The 26,323-nt window shown below is 34.9% G+C and overlaps 1 protein-coding gene across 2 annotated transcripts in view; it reads right to left on the reverse strand.

The window, feature by feature from the left end:
- The window catches only part of ABCA12 (ATP binding cassette subfamily A member 12), a gene marked incomplete at its 5' end in the record, with an annotated part of 187,496 nt that overhangs the window by 64,675 nt on the left and 96,498 nt on the right, over positions 1-26,323 (reverse strand). For both annotated transcript variants that reach the window (XM_081242250.1, XM_081242249.1), the window contains 11 exons: positions 2,173-2,488; positions 3,066-3,245; positions 5,382-5,472; positions 8,615-8,734; positions 10,507-10,646; positions 12,516-12,726; positions 13,052-13,216; positions 16,257-16,430; positions 18,844-18,968; positions 20,191-20,303; positions 20,399-20,655. In XM_081242250.1, the coding sequence (XP_081098376.1) occupies positions 2,173-2,488; positions 3,066-3,245; positions 5,382-5,472; positions 8,615-8,734; positions 10,507-10,646; positions 12,516-12,726; positions 13,052-13,216; positions 16,257-16,430; positions 18,844-18,968; positions 20,191-20,303; positions 20,399-20,655 (1,892 nt within the window). The remainder of the gene's footprint in view (positions 1-2,172; positions 2,489-3,065; positions 3,246-5,381; positions 5,473-8,614; positions 8,735-10,506; positions 10,647-12,515; positions 12,727-13,051; positions 13,217-16,256; positions 16,431-18,843; positions 18,969-20,190; positions 20,304-20,398; positions 20,656-26,323) is intronic.

Genomic DNA, 26,323 nt, shown 5'->3' on the forward strand with positions numbered 1-26,323 from the left:
ATAGAAATGTTTTTTCTGGTAACTAGAAGGTTGCTGGAAGACTTCATTGGGCCCTAAATATACTCCTGAATGGCTGGCCCATAGTACCTGAATGTTCAAATGCAGTGTTTCTGAAAGTTGAGCATGCATCAAAATCACCTGAAGGGCTTTTTAAAACAGATTCTGGGCGCCACCCATGAGCTTCTGATTTATTATATCTGAGATGGGGTTTGGAATTTGCATTTTAAACAATTTCCCAGGTGATGCTGATGCCGCTGGTCTGGAGACCACACTCTAAGGACCATGATTCTGACATTAGCTGCCAACTATGGGCTAAGGCAAAGGAGTAGTTTTCAATGAGAGAATCTCTAAATTGATCTGTTTTACATATTAGGCTCCACTGAAACTTTCACTTGCAGAAATGTCCCAAGGCCATTTTCTTTTTAATCTATAAGGCCAAGGAATTACCTTCAAGTTCCCCATGAAAGATGCAAATATTCATGGAACATGACATCACCAGCATTCATTTTCACTTTAGAATCAGAAGTGTATCACCAACAGAGATATGAAGGATTTTTTAGTGGGGAAGAAGTGAGGGTTGGGGCCACATCCAATTTTTTTGGTTCCTGGGAAACTGGCAAGGGGGAAGCACTTAAAGAATATTTGTTGAATGAATTTTCTCTTGGCTCGGGTCCAGCCTTGATGCTGTTTCTGGCCCTGGAATTAGGCAAAGGCCTTCATTCATTAATAACAAATCCCCGCTAATGTTTCTTCCAAGTGACTGTGTATTTTAGGTTTGGTATAGTATGAAAGAGAAAATTCTGGTATTGTAATTAATGGACCAATGCAGTACCAGCTATTCAACTTCAGGAGATTTACTTGGATTTCAATTTTTTCATCTGGAAAGCGTGGCTGATTATATCTGCTCTCACTTTATGAGGTTGTTTGGTGCAACAAATGAAATAATATATGTGAAAGCACTTTGTATGCAACAAAGAGTTTATATGGGTACATTAAGGCATTATGTTCATACTCCCATGAAGAATGCAGAGTACAGTTACTTTACTCTTAAAAGAAACATCCAGGTAACTACCATCCTAGGTACTAAAATTTACAAGGGGAAGAAAGTCAGAAGGAAAATAGATGAGAATTTTCATTTAATTGAAACCACAGGTCTTTACTATTCATGCAAGCCATTTCAGTTCACACATGGTTTAGGCAACAAGGTCCTGACTGGCTTCTACAATAAGTAGGTAACCTTGACAACCTGCTGACAGAATCATCACCTGTCTTCTCGTATCACTGCTGCACAAACAGCTACATAACCTCATCTCTATAGCTCTTGAAGCAGTCAAAGAAGACAGAAGCATTGAAAGAAACAGAAAAAAAAAATCCAGACCCATCTCAATTGTATATAAACTGCAATAACTGGGCTGAATAATAAGCACAATTCATTCAAAGTAATATTCAGCCTCAAGCTTTTGTGTAGAATGAGCTTGAAAAACTTAGCCTACCACCCTTATTTTCTTACTGTGGTCGGAGTGGAAGAACCATTCAGTGTTACCCTACTGGCAAATTTCTTGAATATTCAAATTCAATTGTCTAAAAGCATGATCTTTACATTTTTTGTTCATTTAGCAAAACCATTTTAGATAAAGATTCCTACCAAGTGGACTGAGAATACATAAAATAGTTTCAGATAGCACAATATTTATCTTAGAGAGTTGATCAATAATGTTCTATTAATTTTTTTCTGTAAAACTGACCTTACATTCACATATTTCTAATTAAATTTGAGAGTTGGAAGGGATTTTAAGATTGTCTTGTTTAACATCCTTATTTGATTAGAGAAAAGTAAAACCAGCTGAGAGTGGGTAACATCAAAATCATGCAGCGATGCACTCAAGTCTGAGTCCAACTCTCTTAATTTGGGGGCCAAAGTACTTGGAAGGCTAAGGATTATATTAAAGAAAACATGGATCATTTAGTAAGAACTTTAGCATCATTTGGGTAGCGATGGGCAGTTATAGTGAGCTGTGCCCTATACTGTGGATCTTTTCCTTGAAACAAGCATTTGACAAAGGTTTGGTGAATGTTATTCCTTTCAATGTGACACATGTGAATGAATGAAAAGAAATGAATTCTAAAAAATGGGGTTGATTATTTAAAATGCCTGGAAGTGCATGGACTTACTTGTCTTTCATGTAGCAGGGATAAGGAATTGCTTGGACCTGGACTGCTATTTCCTGGGAGTTTCTTCCAGTCTGCAATTCAATGACTGCTCTTTCAATACTATCCTGTAAGTAAACAAAAGCCCTGCCATAGATCTGGTTGTTTGACTGAGAATTGTGTGGTCCTGGGGCCCATATCTTGTTTCTTATGCTTCTTGTGGTCTGTGAGGTCTTGAGACTCATGCGGATGGTATATTTTACAACAGGAGGAAGAGAGACGTTTTCAGAGTCATAGGTTCTGTGCTGGCTGCTATTAGAAGGAAGCTTAAAAATAACACCTAAAAATAAAATGGCAACAACATCAGAAGGTTATTTTATGGTTGACATTATTCATTGTTTGGAGGGTACACATAGGGGGCAGCCAAACAGGCAACTGACTTAGTAATGTGACAGTAAGGTCAGACTTCTAATTTACAGAAAAGATGGCTAACTGAAAGTGACAACCTCAGAGGCTCAAAGCAGGAGTTTGAGAAGATAATCACAAACTAAGTGGCCAGATTAAATATATCACTCTAAGCCACTTACTGAAATTAAACACACACACACACACACACACACACACAAATGAATAATCTTGACTGATTATGAGGATGGACTCAACTTCATCCTGTAACTATGTAATCCTTTACAGTTTTAATTTTAACCATACCAACAAAATTACACACATTGAAGGCTCCTCAACCAATACGGTTGGTTGCCTACATGAAAGGTTCTCATTTCTAAGGACATCAGAGGGGACAGTGTCCTCCCTCCACCCCCAACTACTTTTCTGAGTTCTGGATGAAAGAAGTGAGGGAAGAATTTGGCCAATTTTAGTACAGAGAGAAGCTCAAATTCTAGTAGAATAACACTTACTTCCAAAGAGTTCATTGCTTTTGTAGAGTCTTTTAGCCTCTCTTTCCATTTCATCTATGCTTTTTGCTGCCTGAATACGGTCATATAATACACAGGAGGAAATATTTACTGTCAGGGAAGACAGTGTGTTAAGATGATCAATGAGGTCAATGCCTTTCTCTAATTTTAGCCTTAGAATATCTAAAGAAGAAAAAAAAACAGACACAAAGCATATTATAATGTTGTGTTATAATGTTGTTTCTAGTAGTAACAGGACAAAATACTGATTTTTTGGTAAGTAGTAAACCTTAAACTAGATTATAAATAATAAGAACTTGTAGAATTTACTCTAAAAATATCTAGTACTCTATATCTGGGAAAACGTAGCTAGCTGTGCAAATGTTCACTGAGGAGAATGTTGAACTAGTTACAGACACAGTAAACCCAAGTACAAAGAATGGAACAAACTAATTCAGAAGTATATTCTGCTACAATTTAATTAACCAAAGACTAAAGGTGAATAATTTTAAAAAATCTATCTGCAATAGTTAGGAAGAAAACTATAAACTTGAGGTGAAGCATTTGAATAAACAGAAATGCTTGCTTTGTTCAGGGAATGTAGATTTAAGAATTTAGGCAAGGAAAGTCTATGCAGAGTGTGTAGAACAAATAAATGACATCATTCAGTCATTTGTGATACAGAATCATTTCTCAGGTGACAATCTATGCCACATAGTTACAACTTTCTAATACTGTTTGACTTAAAACTTTATGTGATCTATCTCTATTCATATCTGTATTAATCTAGATAAAATGATCAAGATTTTTTTTTCAGGTAATTACTCTGGAAGAAAGAGGATTTAATTGCTCTTCAATTTCATGATTCCTTATGAGGAAATCAACTGAGACAAAGGGTAAATATAAAATTTCAAGTTAATAAATCACTTGGCCAATTAAATTTTCACTGACTTGATCATCATGAATACTGAGAAGGCTGTGATATCATAAATCCCTCTTCACAGAACCCAAATATGTCTCTACAATTGTCCAACAGAAGACTAAATTTCTCACAGAGGGCAACTTCTTAAATGCACCTCTCATTAGAACTTAAAATGACATGTTTTGCTTCATAGACATTGGTGGGGGAGGGGTAAAATTGTGGTTGAACAGTGGCCTCCAGCGGCCATTGGAAATCAATACAACAGCAAAGGATTCTTCAGAAATGCTGGTAGATAGAGCTATGAAGAGTCAGTGCTCCCCAAATCCAAACTATAAAACCTCTTTGATACTAAGTTAAATATACAATTACACAGACAGTAAGTCTCACTGCTGTAGTCATTTTAACCTTCTTTGAAATTCTAAAACTCATCTCCTATATCTAAAGTTAGAAATAAAAAAAAAACTACATAGGAAATTTGTAGTTTATCCCTGATATTTTGATCAAATGTTTCCTTACCAAATGATAATTTTAGAGAATAAATCACTAACATCTTTCCTTAATCAAACAGGGTTGACTATCATAAAGTACATAAAATTATACAGAATATAAATGTAGGCATAATTCCTTCCCACTGGCTTACAACCTAAATCACATAAGTCCCAGTAGCACTAGGGAGGAGGAGGGGCTCTACTGTGGTCAAATTCTGATGCTTTCATTCCCTTCCTCTTACCCATGGTTGCATAGCAACAGGGAATCAGACACAGACTGAATTAGACATCTTGCATCCCTTATGTTGAAGGTGGGGTGGCAGAGGGAATGCATAAGTTCAGACAGCTTTCTTTGATCCTCTTCTGCCTGTTCCTTTTAAATGATCATGAGAGGAGGAGCCGACCTTGAATAGTGATTTATTTTCGTTTGAGTCTCTGCATTGCTTTTGTTTTGTTTTTGCTAACTCTATAACTTCTTCTGGTTACATTCTGAGTTAGTCAAAGTGATACTAAGGCCAGTGGAGATAAAATTATAAATGTAGCCAGAAATAAACCATTTCATCTTCTTTTGCCCTTAAAGACTTGCTTTTCATCAAGTTACCCCCAAAAAGTGTCCTCCTGTAGCAACCTACCTGTGATTGAAGGACAAGCTGCATTTACACGGAATATATTGCATTATAATTATTGAAACTAACTACAGGCACTAGGTACCAAAATAATCATTACTACTTGTAACTGTACAACTAACTAGGAAGAAGATGGATAGATATATCCAGGATTTTACTTTTCTTAGGATAACTAGATAGGAACCAAATACAGAAGAAAAGGAAAAGAAGATCTTATATGGCACAATGCTTTTCACATTTCTGACATGACAAGTAAATAAAAGTTTTGTGAATCTGGACTCACCAAGTTCATCCATCTGTTTCAAGAGTTCAATAGCATCTAGTCCCACGGAGAATTTTACAAAAACTTGCACAAAGGGGTTTCTTAGAGTATTCTAACAATATAGGGAATAAGTTTCAATACAAAAAGAAAACATGTTTAATCATTGTCTCTCTAATAACATCACAGTGAAATGAGGTACCACTACTGGGCATTTTCAATGCACCATTTTGCAAAGGCTCCCAACTGATTTGTATTCTAGTCCTACTACTTCCTAGCTCAGAGGCTTTCAGCAAGCACTCAGCCTTTTCCAGCTTCAGGTTACTTTTCTGTAAAGTGGTATCTAATCAGATTAGTCAAATGTAAATTATTATGGTATTGTTTTATACTGTAATAAGTGCAGCTTTGTGAACATGGAAAAATAAACTGATGATAAAACTTTACATGGAGTAACTCATGGAAAGACTGAAAATTTAGAAAAAATAGTGCTTTAAAAATATAAAGGCTTTTGTAGCTATCTTGCAAATTAGGAGACATAAATTCTACCACTGTAGTTGTCTACTAGGTAATACTTATTGAAATTTTACTAAGTGCTGGGCACTGTCTAATAGAGTTTACCTTACCTTGATTTTCTCACTTAGTTTTCAATAATACCTAGAGGTAAGTACTATTATTATCCCCAGTTAATAGAGGACAAGGCTAGGTCCCAAGAAGCTATGTAAATTTCCCTAAGGATGTACAATTAATAAGGGTTGAAAGGAAAGTTGAAGAGAGAGACTTCAGCTTGATTAAAGAAATGTTTATTCATCTTGTGTGTAAATTTATGGCCTAATTTTTATGTGACCTAGGCTTAAGTTGTTTTCCCTTTAGAGGACAGTTCAGAACTACTTATTATTCTGTCCTTCTACCAATATCTTGTTTTGTTATCATGGAGATAAATGATTAAGAATAATATGTATTAATAGAGCATATATATAATAGAATTAATTTGCTAAATCTATAGTTGCTGAGGAGTCTAAGAGTAGTTGGTAGCATGAAGACAGATGGCTATCATGCAGCTATACACTATGATAACCCAAGTTCTTTAAAATCTAACTATTTACCAGGATTAATTTGCACATTGTAGAAAATCTGAATCAGAACGTTACTAATAAGGAAAGCACTGTGTTAGTTGCAATTCAGAGACGATCCATCAAACTCTATTTCCATTCTCTTATCACTCCTGTTACAATCAATCCTGTCTATCTATAATATATAATATTATTTTCAAATGCTTCCACAATATGATCTTCACAAGTCTGTGAAGTGGTTATCAATGGACCCATTTTAGAGTTTCATAAACTGTAGCAAGAATTTTAAGTCATTTGCCTAAGAGTTCACAATGGCAAAGCCAGGTCATGTGCTAAAAGCTGGAAGTTTCAAATTCTGTACACGTTTTCAGAAATAAGTTTTCCTCAATAATTGAGAACAAGAACTTATTTTGGTCTAGAACAAAATAAAGATACTCCCATTAGATGATGATCCCTTTATGGACATGGTCATAGCATTTCTTCTTAGCAAATTACTGTACTTTGGAACTGTTATGCACAGATAATGTCCTTTCTTAATTCACTGCTTTAGCCAACAAAACTTTCCTTAATGAAATAATATGTGTAGAATTTTTATCTGTTCACAGAAAAAAAGTTTTAGGAGAAAAGAGCAATTTTCCACTGAGGAAAACACATGTGTCAAAAGTACCATCCACGTAGCCTTTGTTATCTGAGATTCACTAAAAAAGGCCACTTAAAATAGCCATTTGTGATTACCAGAGGTAGGGGGTGGAGAGATGGGGAATTGGATGAAGGTGGTCAAAAGGTAGAAACTTCCAGTTATAAGATAAATATGTCCTAGGGATGTAATCTACAACATGATAACTATAGTTAACACTGCTGTATGACATATCGGAAAGCTGTTAAGAGAGTACAGCCTGAGAGTTTTCATCACAAGGAGAAAATTTTTTTTTCCTTTTTTTAAAAAAATTGTATCTATATGAGATGATGGATGTTAACTAAACCTACTATGGTCATCATTTCATAATATGTATATATAAATCCATCATGCTATATACCTTAAACTTATGCAATGATGTATGTTAATTATTTCTCAGTAAAACTGGGGCGGTGGGGACTGAGATTTAATCAAGAGAGTAATGTGCTCAAGATCAGAGAAGAGTAGAATATTAAAATAAATGGACATGCTTAATATTAGAACTAAATTTCATAGTAAATTGTGGGGAAGATGTTTGATGAAAAGTTTATTTTGTATTAATTGTGTTAAATATCTATTTTAGAAATTAATTTTATCATTTATAACAAAATTCAGGTTGTAATTGTAACTATGCACTAATTGATAGTCAAAACAAAGACTGAGTAAAGCATCTTTTGTGTATAACTTTTCTAACAGAGTTGTATGACACAAATTCTTTGTTCTATGTTTAACTTCTTGAGCATGATTATAAAGAAGGGCACTTTTGTTGCTGCAAACATCTTCTAGGGCTCCATCAATTTTCCAAGGGCCTCTCTCAAGTCTTTGAATACACAAGTCATACTCTCTTGAAGTTCCTAAGTTGTCATCATTCCTGAAAATTTTATCTTCTCCTATTGATAATGGGTCTAACTCTACTGCTTGATGTTTAGCTGCCAATAGCTCTCTTTGTGATTGGAACATTTCCCCACACTACTTGCATCCTTTTCAGAAAACCCTGCATCTTTTATGGGAATTGAAGATTACACTAGTGTGTATTGGATTTGAGTTGCACTGTCAAATCTTTAACCTAAAATAGAGTGTCAAATGTTTTGACCAAAGAACTCCCTAGATTTAACATTCTTCTTCAGAATATTAGTATTTTAGGAATTTTGGTTCAGTTAAAATAGCAAAACATAATCTAGAGAAATAAAATAAGCATATTTTAAGTAGTTTTTATTGCATATAATTTTGGAAAATAAATTTACATCACTAGTTATGCCTCAGGATCAACTTGTAAAATGATTTATCTCTGAATTACATACAGAGAAACTGTGGTATAAGAGGTGAGGATGGTTACAAACATGAGTGACAGATCTGTTATCCTGTCTCAGATCTGCTCTCTGGAGCAGAGGCAATTTTAATCTGTTGAATATGGATTCTAAGTTACTATCTGCCCATTCACATAACGATGGTGATTAAAATCTCAAAGAATTACAATTTGTACAAAAGTGAATAACAGAACCATCTCCTACCTGGAGAAATGGAATCGTCTGGTTTAACAGGTGGAAGGAATTCATGAAAAATGGTGACTTATCCATCCACTCTTCAGATTTTTCTTTTAATTCTGCCAGCTGCCTCAGAGTTACATTAGACTTGAAGAAACAGAAACAAATCTGGTCCATTAGTATTTTTCCTATATTTCAAAAAGGTATCTTAAGGTTGTTTTGTTACATAATTTCAAGAAACCGTTCTAAAAAGTAGAGTTAGTAGAACATTGTCAGAAATTTCTTATATGGTCAAAAGTTTTTAAGTGGCAGCTTTTATAGGATCGAGATCACTTATAAAAATTCTGGAAAATCTAGGGTTTACTTCATGTCCACAGAAAATTTACAGCCAAAAGCATGTCTTCTGGAATTCTCACAAGTTACCCATTTTTGCCAATGGTATACTTTACTACTAAAGAAACATTCTAGTTCAAGGATATAAGAAGAAGAATACTTTCATGTATTGCTGGTGGATGTATATAGTTTTTTTTGGAAAGCAATCTGACAATAGTCATTAAAACAGAATATAATATTCTTCAATCCCTCAATCTTGAACATTCACCTCTGTGAAATAAAAATACTACTGTGTAAAGTCATGGGCACAAAAGTAGTTGTTGCCACCTTGCTTACATGAGCAAAAAAACAAAAGCAAACACTAGAAACAAAAAGAATGTTCAACAATTGAGGATTGGCTGAGTAAGTTCCATAGTATGAAAAAATTTACAATCTTCAAAAAGAATGAATAAACTAAATCTATTGAATTGGAAGAATTTCCACAAGGTATTGCTATGTGACTAAAGTAATATGCAGAAAAGTATTATAATGAAACCTCATTTTAATAATGCAAACAAAGACCATTCTGCATATGAATGTGCATACAGTATAATAATATATAAAGGATTAGAGGAATGCACATAAATTATAGAAAGCCACATCCTTGAAGGCTAACATTCATTACTTTACATGAAAGGAAGAGTAGGATCAAGTAGGGAGAAAAAGAGGTGAGAGTCAAGCAAAAAGAAAAGAAAAGAAAAAAAAGACTGCACTTAGAAAATAAGCATTTAATGACTTCATTTATGCAAAATTATGTAAAAGTGTGTAGTCAATAAAGCAAATAAGGTATTAAAACACAAACAGTGAAAACAAAGATCATTCTAGAAATCAGTGATGACTTCATGTTTATTTTTATATAAACCTAAAACTAATTTATATTTATATAAACTATAGTTTAATGACCAAGTAATGGTAAAGAAGTGTTTTTTTTTTTTTTACTTTCACTCTATCATTTTAAAAGCATCAAGTTTATAATTCAAATCACTAAAGCCAACTTTAAAACTTTTAAAAGTGAGAGAGAAATGCTATTATGGTTATATTAGGTAGGTGATAAGTATAGTTACTATTAATAATGTCTTTCTCAACACCTATCCTCTATATAAGATATTAAGTTGTACAACCAAATATGAAGCCAATAATCTATAATTTAGCAATTGTTTTTGTTCGAACTAGTTATATAATGCCCAATATTGTTTTTTCTAGTGCCATTATTTTTACATACTTTGAAACTTAGATGCTAGTTGTAGAAAAATTTTCTGCTTTTGGAGATAAATTGAAAAATCTGAGGTCTTGCTCCAACTAACCTCATTCTCAAGTGCTAACAAGGTTCATTTCTCTTCAAGGAGCCACCACCCAATCTACATTGTTTACACATATACATTACACATATACAGGGCAGAAGCTGAGAATTGTTAAGAGTTTCAGAAAGCCAAAGGGAATAGTATGTAGGCTATAAAGAAATCTGAGCCAGCTAGACTAAATTTGGAAGCTGGCTACTTTAAAAATCATCTTAATACTCAAGATAGAAACTTTGATAATGGTCAAACCTTTTCCATTATTGCCTTTGTGATGGGGGTATATGGTGCGTACAAAATCCTTCCCAACAACATGGGTTTCAAGAAAGCCCAAATCACAGGTCCGGCAGGCATATTAATGATGTCTTTATAAAGAGAAAAGCAAAATGGTGCTGGAAAGAAAAAGTGTAATAAAACCATTTAATACATGCATTTAAAATCTATTCATGGTAAACTGACAAATATTATTGTTATAGCACCCCAAAATACATGCCTTATACTTCCTTTGTTACTAACAAATGTGACACACCTGGTATCAAAGTAAGAAAGCATAGTAACAAATCTTTTTTAGGTGTAAAAGTTTAATCCAATAAGCAAGTGCATAGTAAGTGATGGCATTTTGCCAAGAGGAGTTAGAAAGGTTGAAAAGCACATTTCAGAATGTCCTCCAACAGATATTCCTCACCAGCCCTTAATTTTTAAAAATATGCAAAAGTTTGCTATTGTACTAGATACATAAGAGCTGTCCAATAAATGTTTGTTGAATGAATAAAAAGATGCATAAATGCATCAATCCAACTGTTATATTAAACATCCCTATACTGTTTGGAAAAGCTCAGCCAATCATATTTTACATCTCAAAGCTTATAGATCAAGTAAACAGCTTTGATGTGCCACTGAATGTTTATAATTCTTCTACATTCATGAAGCTCTTCTGTGTGTGATACAAATTTCTAATTCTAAAAAGTTAAGAAAAAATATTGACCTGAGCAGATTTAAGGCACATCATTTTATCATTTACTGGCAAGGTGTAGTGGTTAAGAGGCTAGACTTTGCAGCAGACTGCCTGGGTTCAAATCATAGCTTTGATACTTTCATGTTGGACAGTGGTGTCCAGGTTACTCGATCACTTTGTGCCTCATTTCCCTTACTAAGATGCAGCTATAGTAGCACCTACCTCATAGGTAAGTGAAGAGTGAATGAGTTGATATGCAGAACATTCTTGATGTGTGGTTAAGTGCGTTATGAGTGCTTTCTTGGGGAAAATTAATGCTTCATTTATTACAAAAGGCTAAGATTACAGCTCAGCATTAAAAAAAACACCTGATTAAAAAATGGGGAGAAGACCTGAATAGTCATTTTTCCAAAGAGGAAATGCAGATGGCCAACAGGCACATGAAAAGATGCTCAACATGGCTAATCATCAGGCAAACGCAAATCAAAACCCAATGAGATATTACCTCACATCTGTGAGAATGGCTATCATCAAAAAGAACAAAAATAACAAATATTGGTGAGGATGTGGAGAAAAGGGAACCCTCGTACACTGCTGGTGGGAATGTAAATTGGTGCAGCCACTGTGGAAAACAGTACAGAGTTTTTCTCAAAAAAACTAAAAATAAAACTACCATATGACTCAGCACTTCCACTCGGGTATATACCCAAAAAAACCAAAAATGCTAATTAGAAAAGATTCATGCACCTCAATATTCATAGCAGCATTATTTACATTTGCCAAGACATGGAAGCAGCCTAAGTGTCTATCAACAGATGAATGGATAAATAAGATGTGGTATATATATATATATATATATATATATATATATATATATATATATATATATATATATATAATGGAATATTACTCAGTCATAAAAAAGAATGAAATTTTGCCATTTGCAACAACGTGGATGGACTTGGAGGGCATTGATGCTAAGTGACATAAGTCAGACAAAGACAAATACTGTATTTTACTTTTATGTGGAATCTAAAAAATACAACAAACTAGTGAATATAACAAAAAAGAAACAGACTCACAGATATAGAAAACAAACTAGTGGTTACCAGTGGGGAAAGGGAAGGAGGGAGGGGCAAGATGGGGTAGGGGACTAAGAGGCACAAACTATTATGTATAAAATAAGCTATAAGGATATATTGTACAATACAGGGAATACAGCCAATTAAAAAAAAAAAAGGCCAAGATTTAGCAGACCATGTTGTTAGGAGGCGACATTACCATGCTGATTTTGAAGTATACTCACTGGCATGTAAGGGAATTCCATATTTTGCAGCAATTTGCTCTTTACTTAATTTATAAGTCAAAAAATCCTTGGTGTGGTTGCCTCTCTGCCTCTGAGAAGAGGGCAGCATGGCAATTAAATATTCAGTGGTAATTCCTTGGGAGCATAGTGCTTGGGAAATGGTACTAAATGATCCTTGTGAAGTATTTAGCCGGTTGTTTTTGTACATTGCCTGTGAGATAAAAATACATGATTTATTAACATTATATGAGCTATAAATGCTATTGAAAACAATATAGAAGAAAACCTGATAATGCTTAGACGATCCTTATAATTCCACAATTCCTTTAAAACACGTATCCCAAGTGTAAATGTACGACGTTAAACTTCTCCAATTTAAGTGGCAAAAACTTTTGCCAGGGTAGAAGAGTTTTTCTGTAAGTGATTTTTGTCAATGTACTATATTTGTAGCTGAATGTATTATAACTAATCTCAAATAAAAGTTAAGATGACAAAAGGAATTTTCCAGCAAGAATATTACTGGGTGACTTTTCTACCTGTGTTAATGGAAAACTTCTGGGCAGGTGCATTTGTTTCAGGGATCTCATTTTGTCTAGCAGCGGTCGTGTGACAGAAGCCATCTGATTGAGAATCTCCTTTAGCCTTATGAAGAGTTCTATCATCTTTTCTACTGGCTTTTGATTTTTCCTAGGGAAAAGCACCTGACAGGAACAGCAACAACAAAAAAAGAAATTATTTTTGTGGAGAAACTGGAACCCTCACACACTGTTGGTGAAAATATTAAAAGGTACAGTCACTTTGGAAACCATTTTGGAAGTTTATTAAATAGTTAAACATAAATTTACCATACAACCAGAAATTGGATTCCTAGGCATTTACCCAAGAGAAATGAAAAAATATGTCTACACAAAGATTTGTATGGGAATGTCTATAGCAGCATTACTCACAATAGCCAACAAGTGGAAACAATCCAAATGAATGGATAAACAAAATTTATATCCTTAAATTGGAATACTATTTGGTAAAAGAAAGAAATTACTTACTGACACATTACAACATGTATGAAACTCAAAACGTTATATTAAGTGAAAAAAGCTACACACAAAGACCACATATTGTATGATTCAATTTAAATAAAATGTCTAAAAAGGCAAATCCATAGAGACAGAAAATAGATTAGAGGGTGCCTGTGCTAGAGGTCAGAATGAGAATTGACTGTAAATGGACACAAGGGTTTTTTTGGGGTTGATAGAAATGTTACAAAATCAGATTGTGGTAACGGTTGCACAATTCTATAACTTACTAAAAAACCCATTAAATTGTACACTTAAAATGAGTGAATTTTATAACATAAAAATGATACCTCAATAACTCTGCCAAAAATAAATGATTTTAAAAGTCATAAAGGCAAATGTCAATTACATAATTCTCCATGTACACCGTTATTCAAAAATCATATAATGTGCTCCTTAAAATCAGAAAAGCTCTGTCAAAAAGCTCATGTGGTCTATCAGGTTTAATCATAATCCCCTAATGTATTTCTGTTGCAGGAAGAAACACTGAAAATATTTTTAAAATTAAAATTTTAATTTTATTCTCTCATTCACTCAATTATTCAACAAACGTTAACTGAGTGCCTGTTATGTTCCCAGCACTGGGTGAGGTGATGGGTACGAGGTGATGGGTACAGTGTTACTCAAACTGGCATCATCCTTCCACTCAGGGAGTTTTGTAATAATAGGAGAAATAGATATGAAACAAATCAATGAACAAAAAGCTGGGGAATATGAGGAGGTAGGGAGTTTAGCTAAGAAATCAAAAGAAGTCTTTCCAAGATGACGCCCCAAAGGGGAGAAAGAACAAACCATAGGAGGAATAAGGAGAGGAAGGTAATAGACAGAGGGGGAAAGATTTGTGAGGTTCATGAAGAGGGAAAGCTCTTGGTGTGTCCAAGGGGGTCAAAGACCACTATATGAGGACAAGATTCATTTGGAGAAATATCACAAAGACAGAGCTGTCTCAATAACATAGCTATTAATTGCAATCAGATTTTTCTAAATCAGGTTCAACATTTTAATTTTTCTTCCAGTTCTGCCAAAATTCTAGGAATTCCAACACTGATTTGAAATAAACTGACTAATGATGAGAAATTTTTATTATTTTTACTTGCAATACCTGAAAGAATTAGGAATGGTCTTCTGTTTCTAAAATGCACATATTTATTTACTATACTCAACAAGAAATAGTTGGTTTGACATGTGCTCTGCAAAGACATTGTAAGATAAGTATTAAAATTTGAGATTAAAAAATTAATAATAGCAATTTATATGCATTTTAAGTTATGTAAAATAAATATTCATTTAGTTAATGGTTATTTGCTAAGTTCTTCTATGGGCCAGGCACTGTTCTTGGCATTTGAAATGTTTCAGTGAACAAAGAGGCCCTTGTGGAGCTTACACCAAATAGAGGTAGACAGAAAATAAACAACAAAAGTGAATACTAAATAAAATACACAGTATGCTGGAAGTGTAACAGAAAACAAACAGAGCATCGAAAGGAGGTTTGAGAGGGCTATAGATGAAAGTTGGTTGCATTTTAAATAGGATTGTCAGGGTATCTTATTAAGAAGGTCAATATTGAGTAAAAACACATAGTGCAGCAAATTAGGTGAAGGGCATGGCCTGGAGTGGTCCCATGCAGCAGCCCTGGGCCCAAGGAGTAGCCACGTAGGAAATGGGATTTTAGAAATAAGGAGAGGTTGTGCAGGTCCTGGGGCCCCGGCAGGATTTGAGGGTTTACAGGAATAAAATGAGGAGCCACTGGGGAAGGTGTTGATCAGAGGAGTGACATAATACGATTTAAGTTTTAAAGGGATCACTCTTGCTGCTCAGGGAGTGGTGGGGACAAGTGTGGAGGAAAGGGAGGCCAGTTAGGAGGCCACTGCAGAATATAAGGGTCGGATAATGATGACTCTGAACAGGATTATTTGTAACTAGTCCTAAAATGCCTTCACCCCCTTTGCTGAAATTCATCAACAACATAAGTCAGCTGTGCTGCTTCTGGTTTTTCTTAAAGAGAAAAAAATTTTTTTTCAGTGTTTTCAATAACATGTAAATAATTTTGACCTAGTATAGATTTGGGTGGATATAGGTGTTTAATTTTCCTATGTTTATATTTTTCTTTCAGTTTTTTATTCACTAAATACTTATAAAGCATCTAGTTATTGCAAGATGGAGTTACTGCTGACTTTACAGCTCTAATAATGACCACTGTTTTGTTGTACTGGATAAATAATGGTAGCCTCTATCAAAACTTGATGAAGGAAACACAAGAAGTACTTTTTTAAATACCAAAAAAAACCTGGATTCTTCTACTTGAAAACGAAAAACTTTGTTTTAATCTTTATTTTTATCCCACCAAATTAATGTGCATTCACTTTTTAAATAAGTTATTATAACATTTGTATTTCATACTCTTGTATAGTATACATTAAATTTAATTCCTGGTCTTGGATATACAAATTGAGAGTTAATAAGGCCATAATATTAATTTCCTCATCTATTAAATATGCAAATTTACAATATATGATCGCTAAGGTTCCACTTAGCTCTAAAATAAAGCTATAATTCCAAAAGCTCTATAAATGGATCACATTCCTTATAGTATCAGGGAGCATACAAGTATAATCAATTTTTTATATTATACTATAAACATTAAAATATTTTATCAACAGCAACTTGCCTTGTATGTGAAGTTGTAAATGTCTAAGTAGTGCAGAAGAGTGAGTCCAATGAGGTAAGACAGACGGGATCTCTCTGGAAGAGGTATGCTGCAGAATTCCTTCATTGCATCTTCCAATTTGGGACTGGTCGTATTAGCATCACAAGAATGCAACCAGAACACACTAGAAATAATCTACAAGTTGGAGGAAGAAAAATATTTTAGCTGTGAATCCTCTGAATCCACCTGTCCATTTTGAGAGATTTTCTTATACTTTTAGACTTCATTTAAAAATAAGACAAATTATACTCAAAATCATATAATTTTTTTGTTTAAAGCACTAATTACTCTCAATAAACCTAGAAAGAGTCCATAGTTCACTGGAAAGCTTAAGAAATAAGATGGGAAAGAGACAGAAAAAAATCCATAATGATTCCCATATTTCTTGCTTGAACGACTGGGTGAATGATGACACCAAGAAAGAAAATTGGTTTGGATTGTTTAGGAAAATTACTGGTTTAAGACTTTTGCTCTCTCGGGAATTCCCTGGTGGCACAGTGGTTAAGAATCCACCTGCCAATGCAGGGGACACAGGTTTGAGCCCTGGTCTGGGAAAGATCCCACATGCCACGGAGCAATGAAGCCCGTGTGCCACAACTACTGAGCCTGTGGTCTAGAGCCTGCGAGCCACAACTACTGAAGCCCGCACGCCTAGAGCCCGTGCTTTGCAACAAGAGAAGTCACCACAATGAGAAGCCCACGCACTGCAACGAAGAGTAGCCCCCGCTCACCACAACGAGAAAAAGCCTGCACATAGCAACAAAGACCCAACACAGCCAAAAATAAATAAATAAAATAAATATTTTTAAAAATCGATAAACTTAAAAAAAAAGACTTTTGCTCTCTTTAAAATTTTACGCTTACTCTACTTAAATTGCATTTCATTTATATAATCATTTGAAGTTATAATCTTGTACAATAAACTCTGGGGTCCAGAGATGAAAGGTGAAGAAAAAAAGGCCAGAATCACACAATAATATGAATCAACCATCCTGGAGAGTAATGCTTGTGTGAAAAGTGATGTGTGACTATGGGAAGTAAGATGGCAACTCTATTGCCACTGAGTTGAAATAAAGAAAAAGTTTATGAAATTCAAGACTATAGAAACTTTTCTCTCTTTCCTTTTTAAAGTAATAAGAATGTATGCTCTCTATTTACCTGCTTTTACTTACTAAAATGAACCTGCTCTTCAGAGGCCAAAAATGTGATAGCTGAAATTAGATCTTAGGATCATATAAGTGAAAGGTGAAACCAAAGGGGAAAGAATTAATAAAGAAATATTAATTGCTGGGCTTCCCTGGTGGCACAGTTAAGAACTGCGCCTGCCAATGCAGGCGAAAGGGTTCGAGCCCTGGTCTGGGAAGATCCCACATGCCATGGAGCAACTAAGCCCATGTGCCACAACTACTGAGCCTGCGCTCCAGAGCCCATGAGCCACAACTACTGAGCCCGCGTGCTACAACTACTGAAGCCCGCACACCTAGAGCCCGGGCTCTGCAACAAGAGAAACCACCGCAATGAGAACCCAGTTCACCACAACGAAGAGTAGCCCCCACTCACCACAACTACAGAAAGCCTGTGAGCAGCAACGAAGACCCAACACAGCCAAAAATAAATTTAAAAAAAAATTTTTTTAAAAGAAAAAGAAAGAAATATTAATTGCTATAACAAGAGGAAGAAAAATGAAGGTAAAGCAGTTTTAATTTTTGTTTGGGAGAACCAATTAAAATGACACAAACATAAATATTCCAAAGTCAGCCTTAAAGGCTTTTAAAAAACTTTATCCCATATTGGAGAATTACTGGGTTGTGTTTAGAAATGACACACTCTGTCACAACGTAAGTTTTGAATGGATGAGGTCTTAAGCGCTGATATTCTTTTAGAAAATTTCTAAGACACTTCCAGACAATGAACTTGGAAAAGGGGTAAAAGATAAAACATTTCAAGTGGAAAACCCTATTATCAGTCCATGAGGAAATAACATTACTCATTTTCACAGCAAAAAATGTTTACTATACCTCCAAACTTACCCAGAGTTCCCTTGACCATATCTATTTTATATAGTCTGTCTTGTCTTGGGGCTTTTAAAAAATAAAAAGAAGTATTCCTTTTAATTTTAGTTTCAACAAATTGTAAATGGTCTTTTTTTCACCCAATTAGATTACTGAAACTCGACTTTGATATCATCATAATAGAATGTGAAAATTTACCTCAGATAATGTGAATGTGATAATGAATATAAAGAATTACTGATGGCACCACTTATTTAAGAAAAGCATCTGGGGTAAAGAAAAGGAGAGGACAAAGGAGGCAAAGGAAGGGACAGGAAAAGTAGAAGGAAAGGAACAGACAGTGATAATGTTCTTGCTTCAGGATTTTTCTTCTATTTTCACTTAAGAATTAGGACTCTAATTTTATCATTTGCATGGAAAATTCACCATATTTGCATGCAGCTTCTCAGTGTTTTACTATTAAGTGCTCAACAAATACTAAATGCTATTTAAACTTTTAAAAAACTAGATGTAAATACAAACATGTTCCACCCCACCTCAGCTCTGTTGTCAGGGATGGGAATGGCCAGCAGATTGTCGATATTCCTATTGGACATTCCTGTTGTTCTCCTCAGTTCTTCTTTCAGCTCTTTAACATTTTTAAACATTTCTATTAACTGACCTGAAACAAAACAAAACAAAACTCACATGTGGGTTGCAATGTAATTCTTTTTAGTCATTCTAACACAGAGAAACCTTCTAGATAAAACATATAGTCAACATATATGCCTTGTGTCAGGAACAGATGTCTCTCAGTTTTGGCAAACTTTGCATCTTTAGGATCTATTTCTATCTGATTTAGACTTATTCCTATTATGATATTATTAACCTAAGGTAACAGATTGCTCTGGATTATAAATTTTCCTTAAATGTCTACAACGAAAGGTTGATTCAAAGAAAATATGGTTTCCTCGCAGACTCTGATCACACAATGTGCTAAATATATATTTCTATATTTGATTTAAAACATCATACCAATTCAAAGTGCTTTTTAACCTTGGATCATATAATACTGTCAGCTTAGGACAAGGTTTGCTAAATCGGAAACATAATGCCACAGAGCACTTTTTCCTTAACTTTGCCCAGCACCTTATGGCTTATAAAAGGTTTTCACAATCATTACTTCAATTTTTAAATAGAATGTGTTTAACTCCAAACTCTTTTAGGACAGTTATTACAATTATTTCATATCTGGGTCATTCAATGAACAGCAAAAAATATTTTGACTTTATTTTAGCAGATTGTGATCTCTATTTTGCAAATGCCTTTCAGCTTCTTTATGAAGTATCTCTCATGCAAATATACCCTCTTTATTTTTGGACTTAGTGCCCTTCCAATTTTGTGGCTGCCTGTTGTCCAAAATTCTGAATGTCTTTCTTTTCAGTATTGAGGTATTATGCAAAGAATAAATGTATTGCATGATGCATCATGCTCAGAATACTAATACGAGGTTCTGAATCGATATTTCTGTAGACAGCAGCGTATCATTATTTTTAAAATCAGATTATTCTCACGGAAGTAAATAAATTTCATCCTTGCTCTTGCAAAAGGCTATCTAATGCACTTTAATATATCAGAGAAATAAAAGGTGAATAGTCTAACTAGTTAAATTTTTGAAGACATTTTTCTGTGAAACCAAATTTCGCTGTTTCATCCTCTGCTGGCTTGCTGTGTTGTTTATTTTAGACAAGTAACCATATTTGAAAGCTTCAGGTGTCTCATGTATAAGGGCAGATACAAAGTAGGTTTGGTTAGGAACTTCAAAAAAGCCTTTTCTAAACTGCAGCATGAGAATCACATGCATTTTTAATAAGACAGCATTTAAAATATGGATGGGGAAACACCTGGTTTATCCAAGGTGTCTGCACTGTTATTGACATGCAGCACGGCTTCTATCGTCAGCATTAACCGTGTGATATTTTCCAAGTAATTCATTTGCAATGCCTGTTCTAGAAACCTGGAACAAAGCAGAAGAGAAGAAATTGAACTAGGCATATCAATAATTATTTGAGAAGGGATTTCACCAAGGAAGAAGACAATGGAAAAACTTACCAATCCATATCTAAATTAATTTTGCTTGGATCCCCAGAAAGCAAATCCCTCAGTTTTTCAGATAGAATATTGTCATGATACAGTAAGCTGCTGGCTATTTCAGTGCTGAATTCTGCTGCTTTGAGGAGTTGCACATGAAACGCACTCTCTTCACACAGGTTCCCAAAGTCTGTACTAGACAGCTGGCACATTTTCTCTAGTGAACTGAAAGTTTCAGGTTCACAAAGAAGTTTGGTCAAGTTTCGAAGTTGAGACAGCTTTTGAGAGGGGGAAAGATGGGAAACATTAGTTATATTATTCTAAATATTTATTAGTTGATAATAAGCAACCAAAATTGATTTACTTCCTAAAAACTTTTTGCTTATGTGTTTAGTGAGTTGGCATTTGGCAACAGTTTTACCACAAAGCACTATTTTCTATCATTTGAGTTTACTGTTCTCTTAAGAATTTTATAAAACTTTTGGACCTGTTAGACCTCTTTCTCAAATGTAGTCATATCTTGTAGATTCACAGGTTGAAAAGATGTAGTTTAGTTTTATCTCATTTAAATGACAAATACTTAAACTAATTTTATATTTTAGTTTATTTTTTAAATCATGTGTAAGGGCAGATAGCAAAGCAGATTTGGTTTGGAACTTCAAAAAAGGTTTTCTTCACACCCACCAGGATGCCTACTCTCAAAACAAACAAACATACAAACAAATGAACAAATAAATAAATAAAACCAGAAAATAACAAGTGTTGCCAAGGCTATGGAGAAATCAGAACCCTTGTGCACTGTTGGTGGGAGTATAAAATGATGTAGCTACTGTAAAAAATAGTACGGTGAGTCTTCAAGAAAATTTGAAAGAGAATTAACATATGATCAGCAATTCCACTTCTAGGTATATACTCAAAAGTATTTATTGAAAGCTGGGTTTTGAACAGATATTTGTAGACCCATGTTCACCGCAGCATTATTCACGATAGCCAAGAGGTAGAAGCACCCCATGTCCATTGACAGATGAATGGATAAACACAATGTGGTAAACACATAAAATGGAATATTATTTAGCCTTAAATAGTAAGGAGATTCTCTCACATATTATAACGTGGATGAGCCTAGAGGGCATTATGCTAAGTGATATAAGCCAGTCATAAAAAGACAAATACTGTATGATTCCACTTATATGAAGTACCAAGCATAGTCAAATTAATAGCAACAGAAAGTAGAAATGCAGGTGCCAGGGGCTAGGGGGAGAGGGGAATGAGAAATAGGTGTTTCACAGGTAGAGGATTTTAGCTTTGCAAGATTAAGAGTTCTACAATCTGTGTGTATTTAACACAATTGAACTGCACAGTTAAAAATAGTTAAGGTGGTAAATTTTATGTTATGTGTATTTTATCACAAGTTTAAAAAATTAATTAACCAAAAAAAGACTTTTTAAAACTGCGCCTGAGAATCACATATATTTTAAAATATGGATTGGTATATATCTTGTTTTTCAAGTGTCTGCACTGTTATTGACATTATCTTCTATCCTCTTACTTACTGAGGGAAACTTTTGTTCTATGGAGTGCTTAAAAGGGCCTAAAATCCCATACTTAGAGAAAAAGGAGAAAAATGAAAATCAATTACTTTCCTATGCAAGTATATTCCTCCTTGCGGTTCACTATGCTCTGTGTGTTCTGAGGATATATCCCCAAGTCATACTTCCTGGGGTAAAAAATTATGCCTCTGGGGAAGCCAGTTCTGTTGTGCTTGGAAGCAACCCTAGAGCTACTCTTTTTAAGAAGTGAAATAATTTGGAGAAACATCTAAAGAAGCAAATATGTGTCATTCATTGAAGCTGAGTTTCTAATCAGAAGTTGCATTTTGACAGAAATGAATTATAATACAGGAAAATGTTCAGGAATATTTCTTTGCCTATGTCAAATGGGAAAGGTACAATGATGTGTCTTGGATGAGAGATTTATAGTAACTACATGTAGGCAGTAGCAATTAAACACCAATCATCTTAGATGGTAAAAATCATTGGTCTACTTTCCACTGTATTTAATATTCTAATTGACTTCTGGTTTTGAACTATCTAAAATGGTTTCATATGTATTAAAATTCTACTTACTAGTCTTATTACTATGAGAAATTTTCCATTCTGTAATAAACCCAATCATTTTACCAGAGGTAACTGTATGTTTGTCACTTTTTCCTTCCTTTGATTTTCCAAATACTAGATATGATTAAACTTCTAATGAATAGAGCCCAACCTCTCTGCCAGTGACTTTTATTTTGGTGACTTCTTAAATAAAAAGATAAATACTGGGAGCCCAATTAATTTTTTAATTGATCTTTTAAGGGTGTAGTAAGTTTGAATGACTTTACTCGGTAGAGACTGAAACATATTTTTTAATTGCAAGTTTGACATACATGTAACAAGAAACCAATAAAAGTCCATAGAGTATAATCTTGGCTTGATAAAAGATATAGAAGGAGAAATTGGAAATCTAGCCATGTTACTGAAGTAGAACTGGTCCTCTGAAAGAAGAATTTAATTCAGGGTTAATAATGTGGCCTGCACTGTGAGGCACATCTGCCAAGGAGCAACATCATGGTCATTTACTATTTGCCATTATTTACCACTTTCTTCTAAAAGCAATACATGCATTAAACTTTTAGAAGCTTCATAGATCATTAGTAATCAACATACATTCAGAGAATTATAATTTTCTCTTCAAAAGTACGTGTCAAGCCCAGATTACAGGTTTGTCACAGTCTCATTTATCACGACACTGGTCTACATAATAAGGGCTCAGGCCTAAACTTGAACAATGACCCATAACTAACTCCATGTCCAGCTGTGACTGAATTCCCTAGTGTCCATGGTTCCTAATGCATCTGAATCAGAATTGTAAGTAACATGATGGCATAAATTTCAAAATACTGTATGTGTAAAAATGTTGAAACTGCAACACTCCTGGGCTCTTAGCAGGTAAATGAAACGAAACAAGACCTATTTAAAAATGTAAAGGTATTACAATATAAATAGTGTCCTATCTGTATTTCTGCTTAATATAGAGAATATCCATTTTATGAGTATTTCCCCAATCAGGAAGTTATCCTTCCCACCAGAGAGACTGAAAATAAAAGAGGAGAAAACACGATGAAGGAAGGAGAAAACTCTAAAGTTCAAGAAGAGTAAAATGTTCGGGGCTAGAAAAGAAAAAAAGTCACGAATGAATGACAGGCATTTGACATTTTGGAGGGTCTAAACTTTCTCAGAAATATTATGAATAAAAATGTTAGGGTGGGCCCTAACTCACTGTCACAATCAAGATACCAATTACCAAGGAGGACAAAGCAGGGAAGTAAAAGCATCTCTTCTTACAAAACTCTAGGAGTCTGTCTTCATTCTTTCAATTACATGTACTGAATATTTTCCATGTGTCAGACTGTGCCAGGTGCTGAGAGTACAGAGTAAAGTGACAGACTTAACCATGTTCCTATGGAGCCTGTAGTCCTGGAATGAACGGGTCTGTCAATTGCAATTAGCAGCCATGCTTGTTATAAATGACAATAGATTTCCCACCTAAGGGACAGGACTGTAGTTTATTTCCACTACTGTGGCTTCTTGAACCTTTTTTCATAATGTAACCCACAAGGGGAGAAGTATACTCAAAATGTGGATGCTGTTTTAAGTTAACCTTAGCTCCATTCCCATACCATTATTGTAAATGACTGAGAATGTCTTGTTTCCATTTCCCAATGTATATTGTGTGCTGCTCAGTTACTTTGCAAGTTGAGAACTACAATCAGTAACTTCCCAGGTAATACGATTACATCACCAGGGCTCTACTTTATTTAACACTATCATTTGTTCACAAATTCATGAGTCAAGTCTTAAGGTACTACTATGTGCTAGATGTGAGACTTTAGAGATGCAGAAGGCATAATTTCATCAGATTTTACACTCTAGTGAGGGAAATAGACCCTACATATACAATGAGCTACAATGCTAAGAAGTAAATTCCAAAAGCCAGAAATCTCACTGTAATTGGAGATTCCTCTTCCTTACGCCTCACACCTCACTGGCTGCCAAGTTGTGCCAACCCACCTCCTACAATGCTCTTGAAATTCTTTTCCTTCTATTCTCTGCCACTGACATAGTGCAGGGCCTCACTTTTTGCTTAGGTTACTACAAAAAATCATCCACTTGGCTTTCTTCCAATCTGTCCTCCATAATTCTCCTAGAGAGATCTTTTCCTAAAATGCAGAATTCACCTTCAAATTCACAATTTTTACGATCAGATTCAAACTCCTTGACTAGACATAAAGAGGCCTTGGGGATCTGGGTCCCCTTTGCTGCCTCTCTCATAGGCATCTTGTGGTCCAGCTGGACACATAACTCCAGGTAACCTATATCTGTCCTTCAGGTTCACACCTCTGCCTTCTTACCAACGCATGTCTCTATGTCTGGAATGTAGGACTATAACCTAATCCTACACAGCCTGCAAGACTCAGAGTAAGGAGTATCTCCTCCATGAAATTTCTTCTCTCCACCTCCATGCTCTGCAATCTGAGTCAGATATGCCACCTCCATATACAGAATCCAGTCCATCCACATACCACAACACTTATCTCACTGTGTTATAATCATTGGTCTGCTTTTCCATCTCCTCCACTGGATTGATTATAAGGATTTTGGGTTAGAGATTATATCTTTTAAATAAACAGATTAGCATTATGGGAGCATAGATGATGGATGGAGTGAATGAAAGGGTAAATATTACATGCATACAAAGTCATTATCCTGACTTGGAAACAGTGAGAAAGGAGATACTCTAATATTATAAGAGTGACATTTAAACTTATCCTTGAAGGATGAGTAGGACTTTTCCAGATGAATGCATAACTTCCTTCTCATTTGCACAAACTAAGATAGTGCTAAATTAAGTACACTAGAAATTTTGATTCATGTAGATGACTAAGACAACAATGTAGGTAATCTAACTAGCATATTTATTTGTAATATACATGGACACATGTTTTGTATGCCTGCTTAATTAGACCAGGTTGACTATACAGCAAGTCATCCTGCTTGCTCTGAATAAACCAGTTCTAATTTTATTTTATCCCTGGCTACATGAATCCAATTAAACTGCTGTTCTTACTAGGAGAGCTGCTTTCAAAATTTAAAGGGTTATTTAAGAAAGAGAGTGAATTTCATGATAACCTGCGTACTGTATGTATGAGCTAAACAAAGAATAAGAGACAAACACCAACCAATTCAAACTTCAGAGTTAACATTTTTCCCATTGCTTTCCCTCCCTTTCTTCAATATCATACATTTTAATATGATTTACGGTATTAGTTTCTGCTTCTGATGATAATAATACAAATAAGGTGAGTCAACTTCTGAGATTTTTGTACACTGTGAAGTCTAAAACATCAGCTTTTGAAATCAACTTTTATAGTTTTAAAAACTAGGGGGCTTCCCTGGTGGCGCAGTGGTTAAGAACCCGCCTGCCAATGCAGGGGACATTGAGTCCTGGTCCAGGAAGATCCCACATGCCGTGGAGCAACTAAGCCCGTGCACCACAACTACTGAGCCTGCACTCTAGAACCTGCGAGCCACAACTACTAAGCCCACGTGCCACAACTACTGAAGCCCACACACCTACGGCCCATGCTCCGCAACAAGAGAAGCCACCGCAATGAGAAGCCCATGCACCGCAAAGAAGAGTAGCCCCCACTCGCCGCAACTAGAGAAAGACCACGTGCAGCAACGAAGACCCAACGCAGCCAAAAATGAATAAATAAATAAATTTATTAAAAAAAAACTAGGGACATTTCAAATTAGGAATCCAATTTTTAATGCTTTTTCAAATCATGTAGCTTAATGAGACAACTACATCGGGAACTCTTCCTTTACGTATTGCATTCTGTAA

This window comes from Mesoplodon bidens, assembly GCF_964165515.1.
Source record: "Mesoplodon bidens genome assembly, chromosome: 8".
Lineage (NCBI taxonomy): Eukaryota > Metazoa > Chordata > Mammalia > Artiodactyla > Ziphiidae > Mesoplodon > Mesoplodon bidens.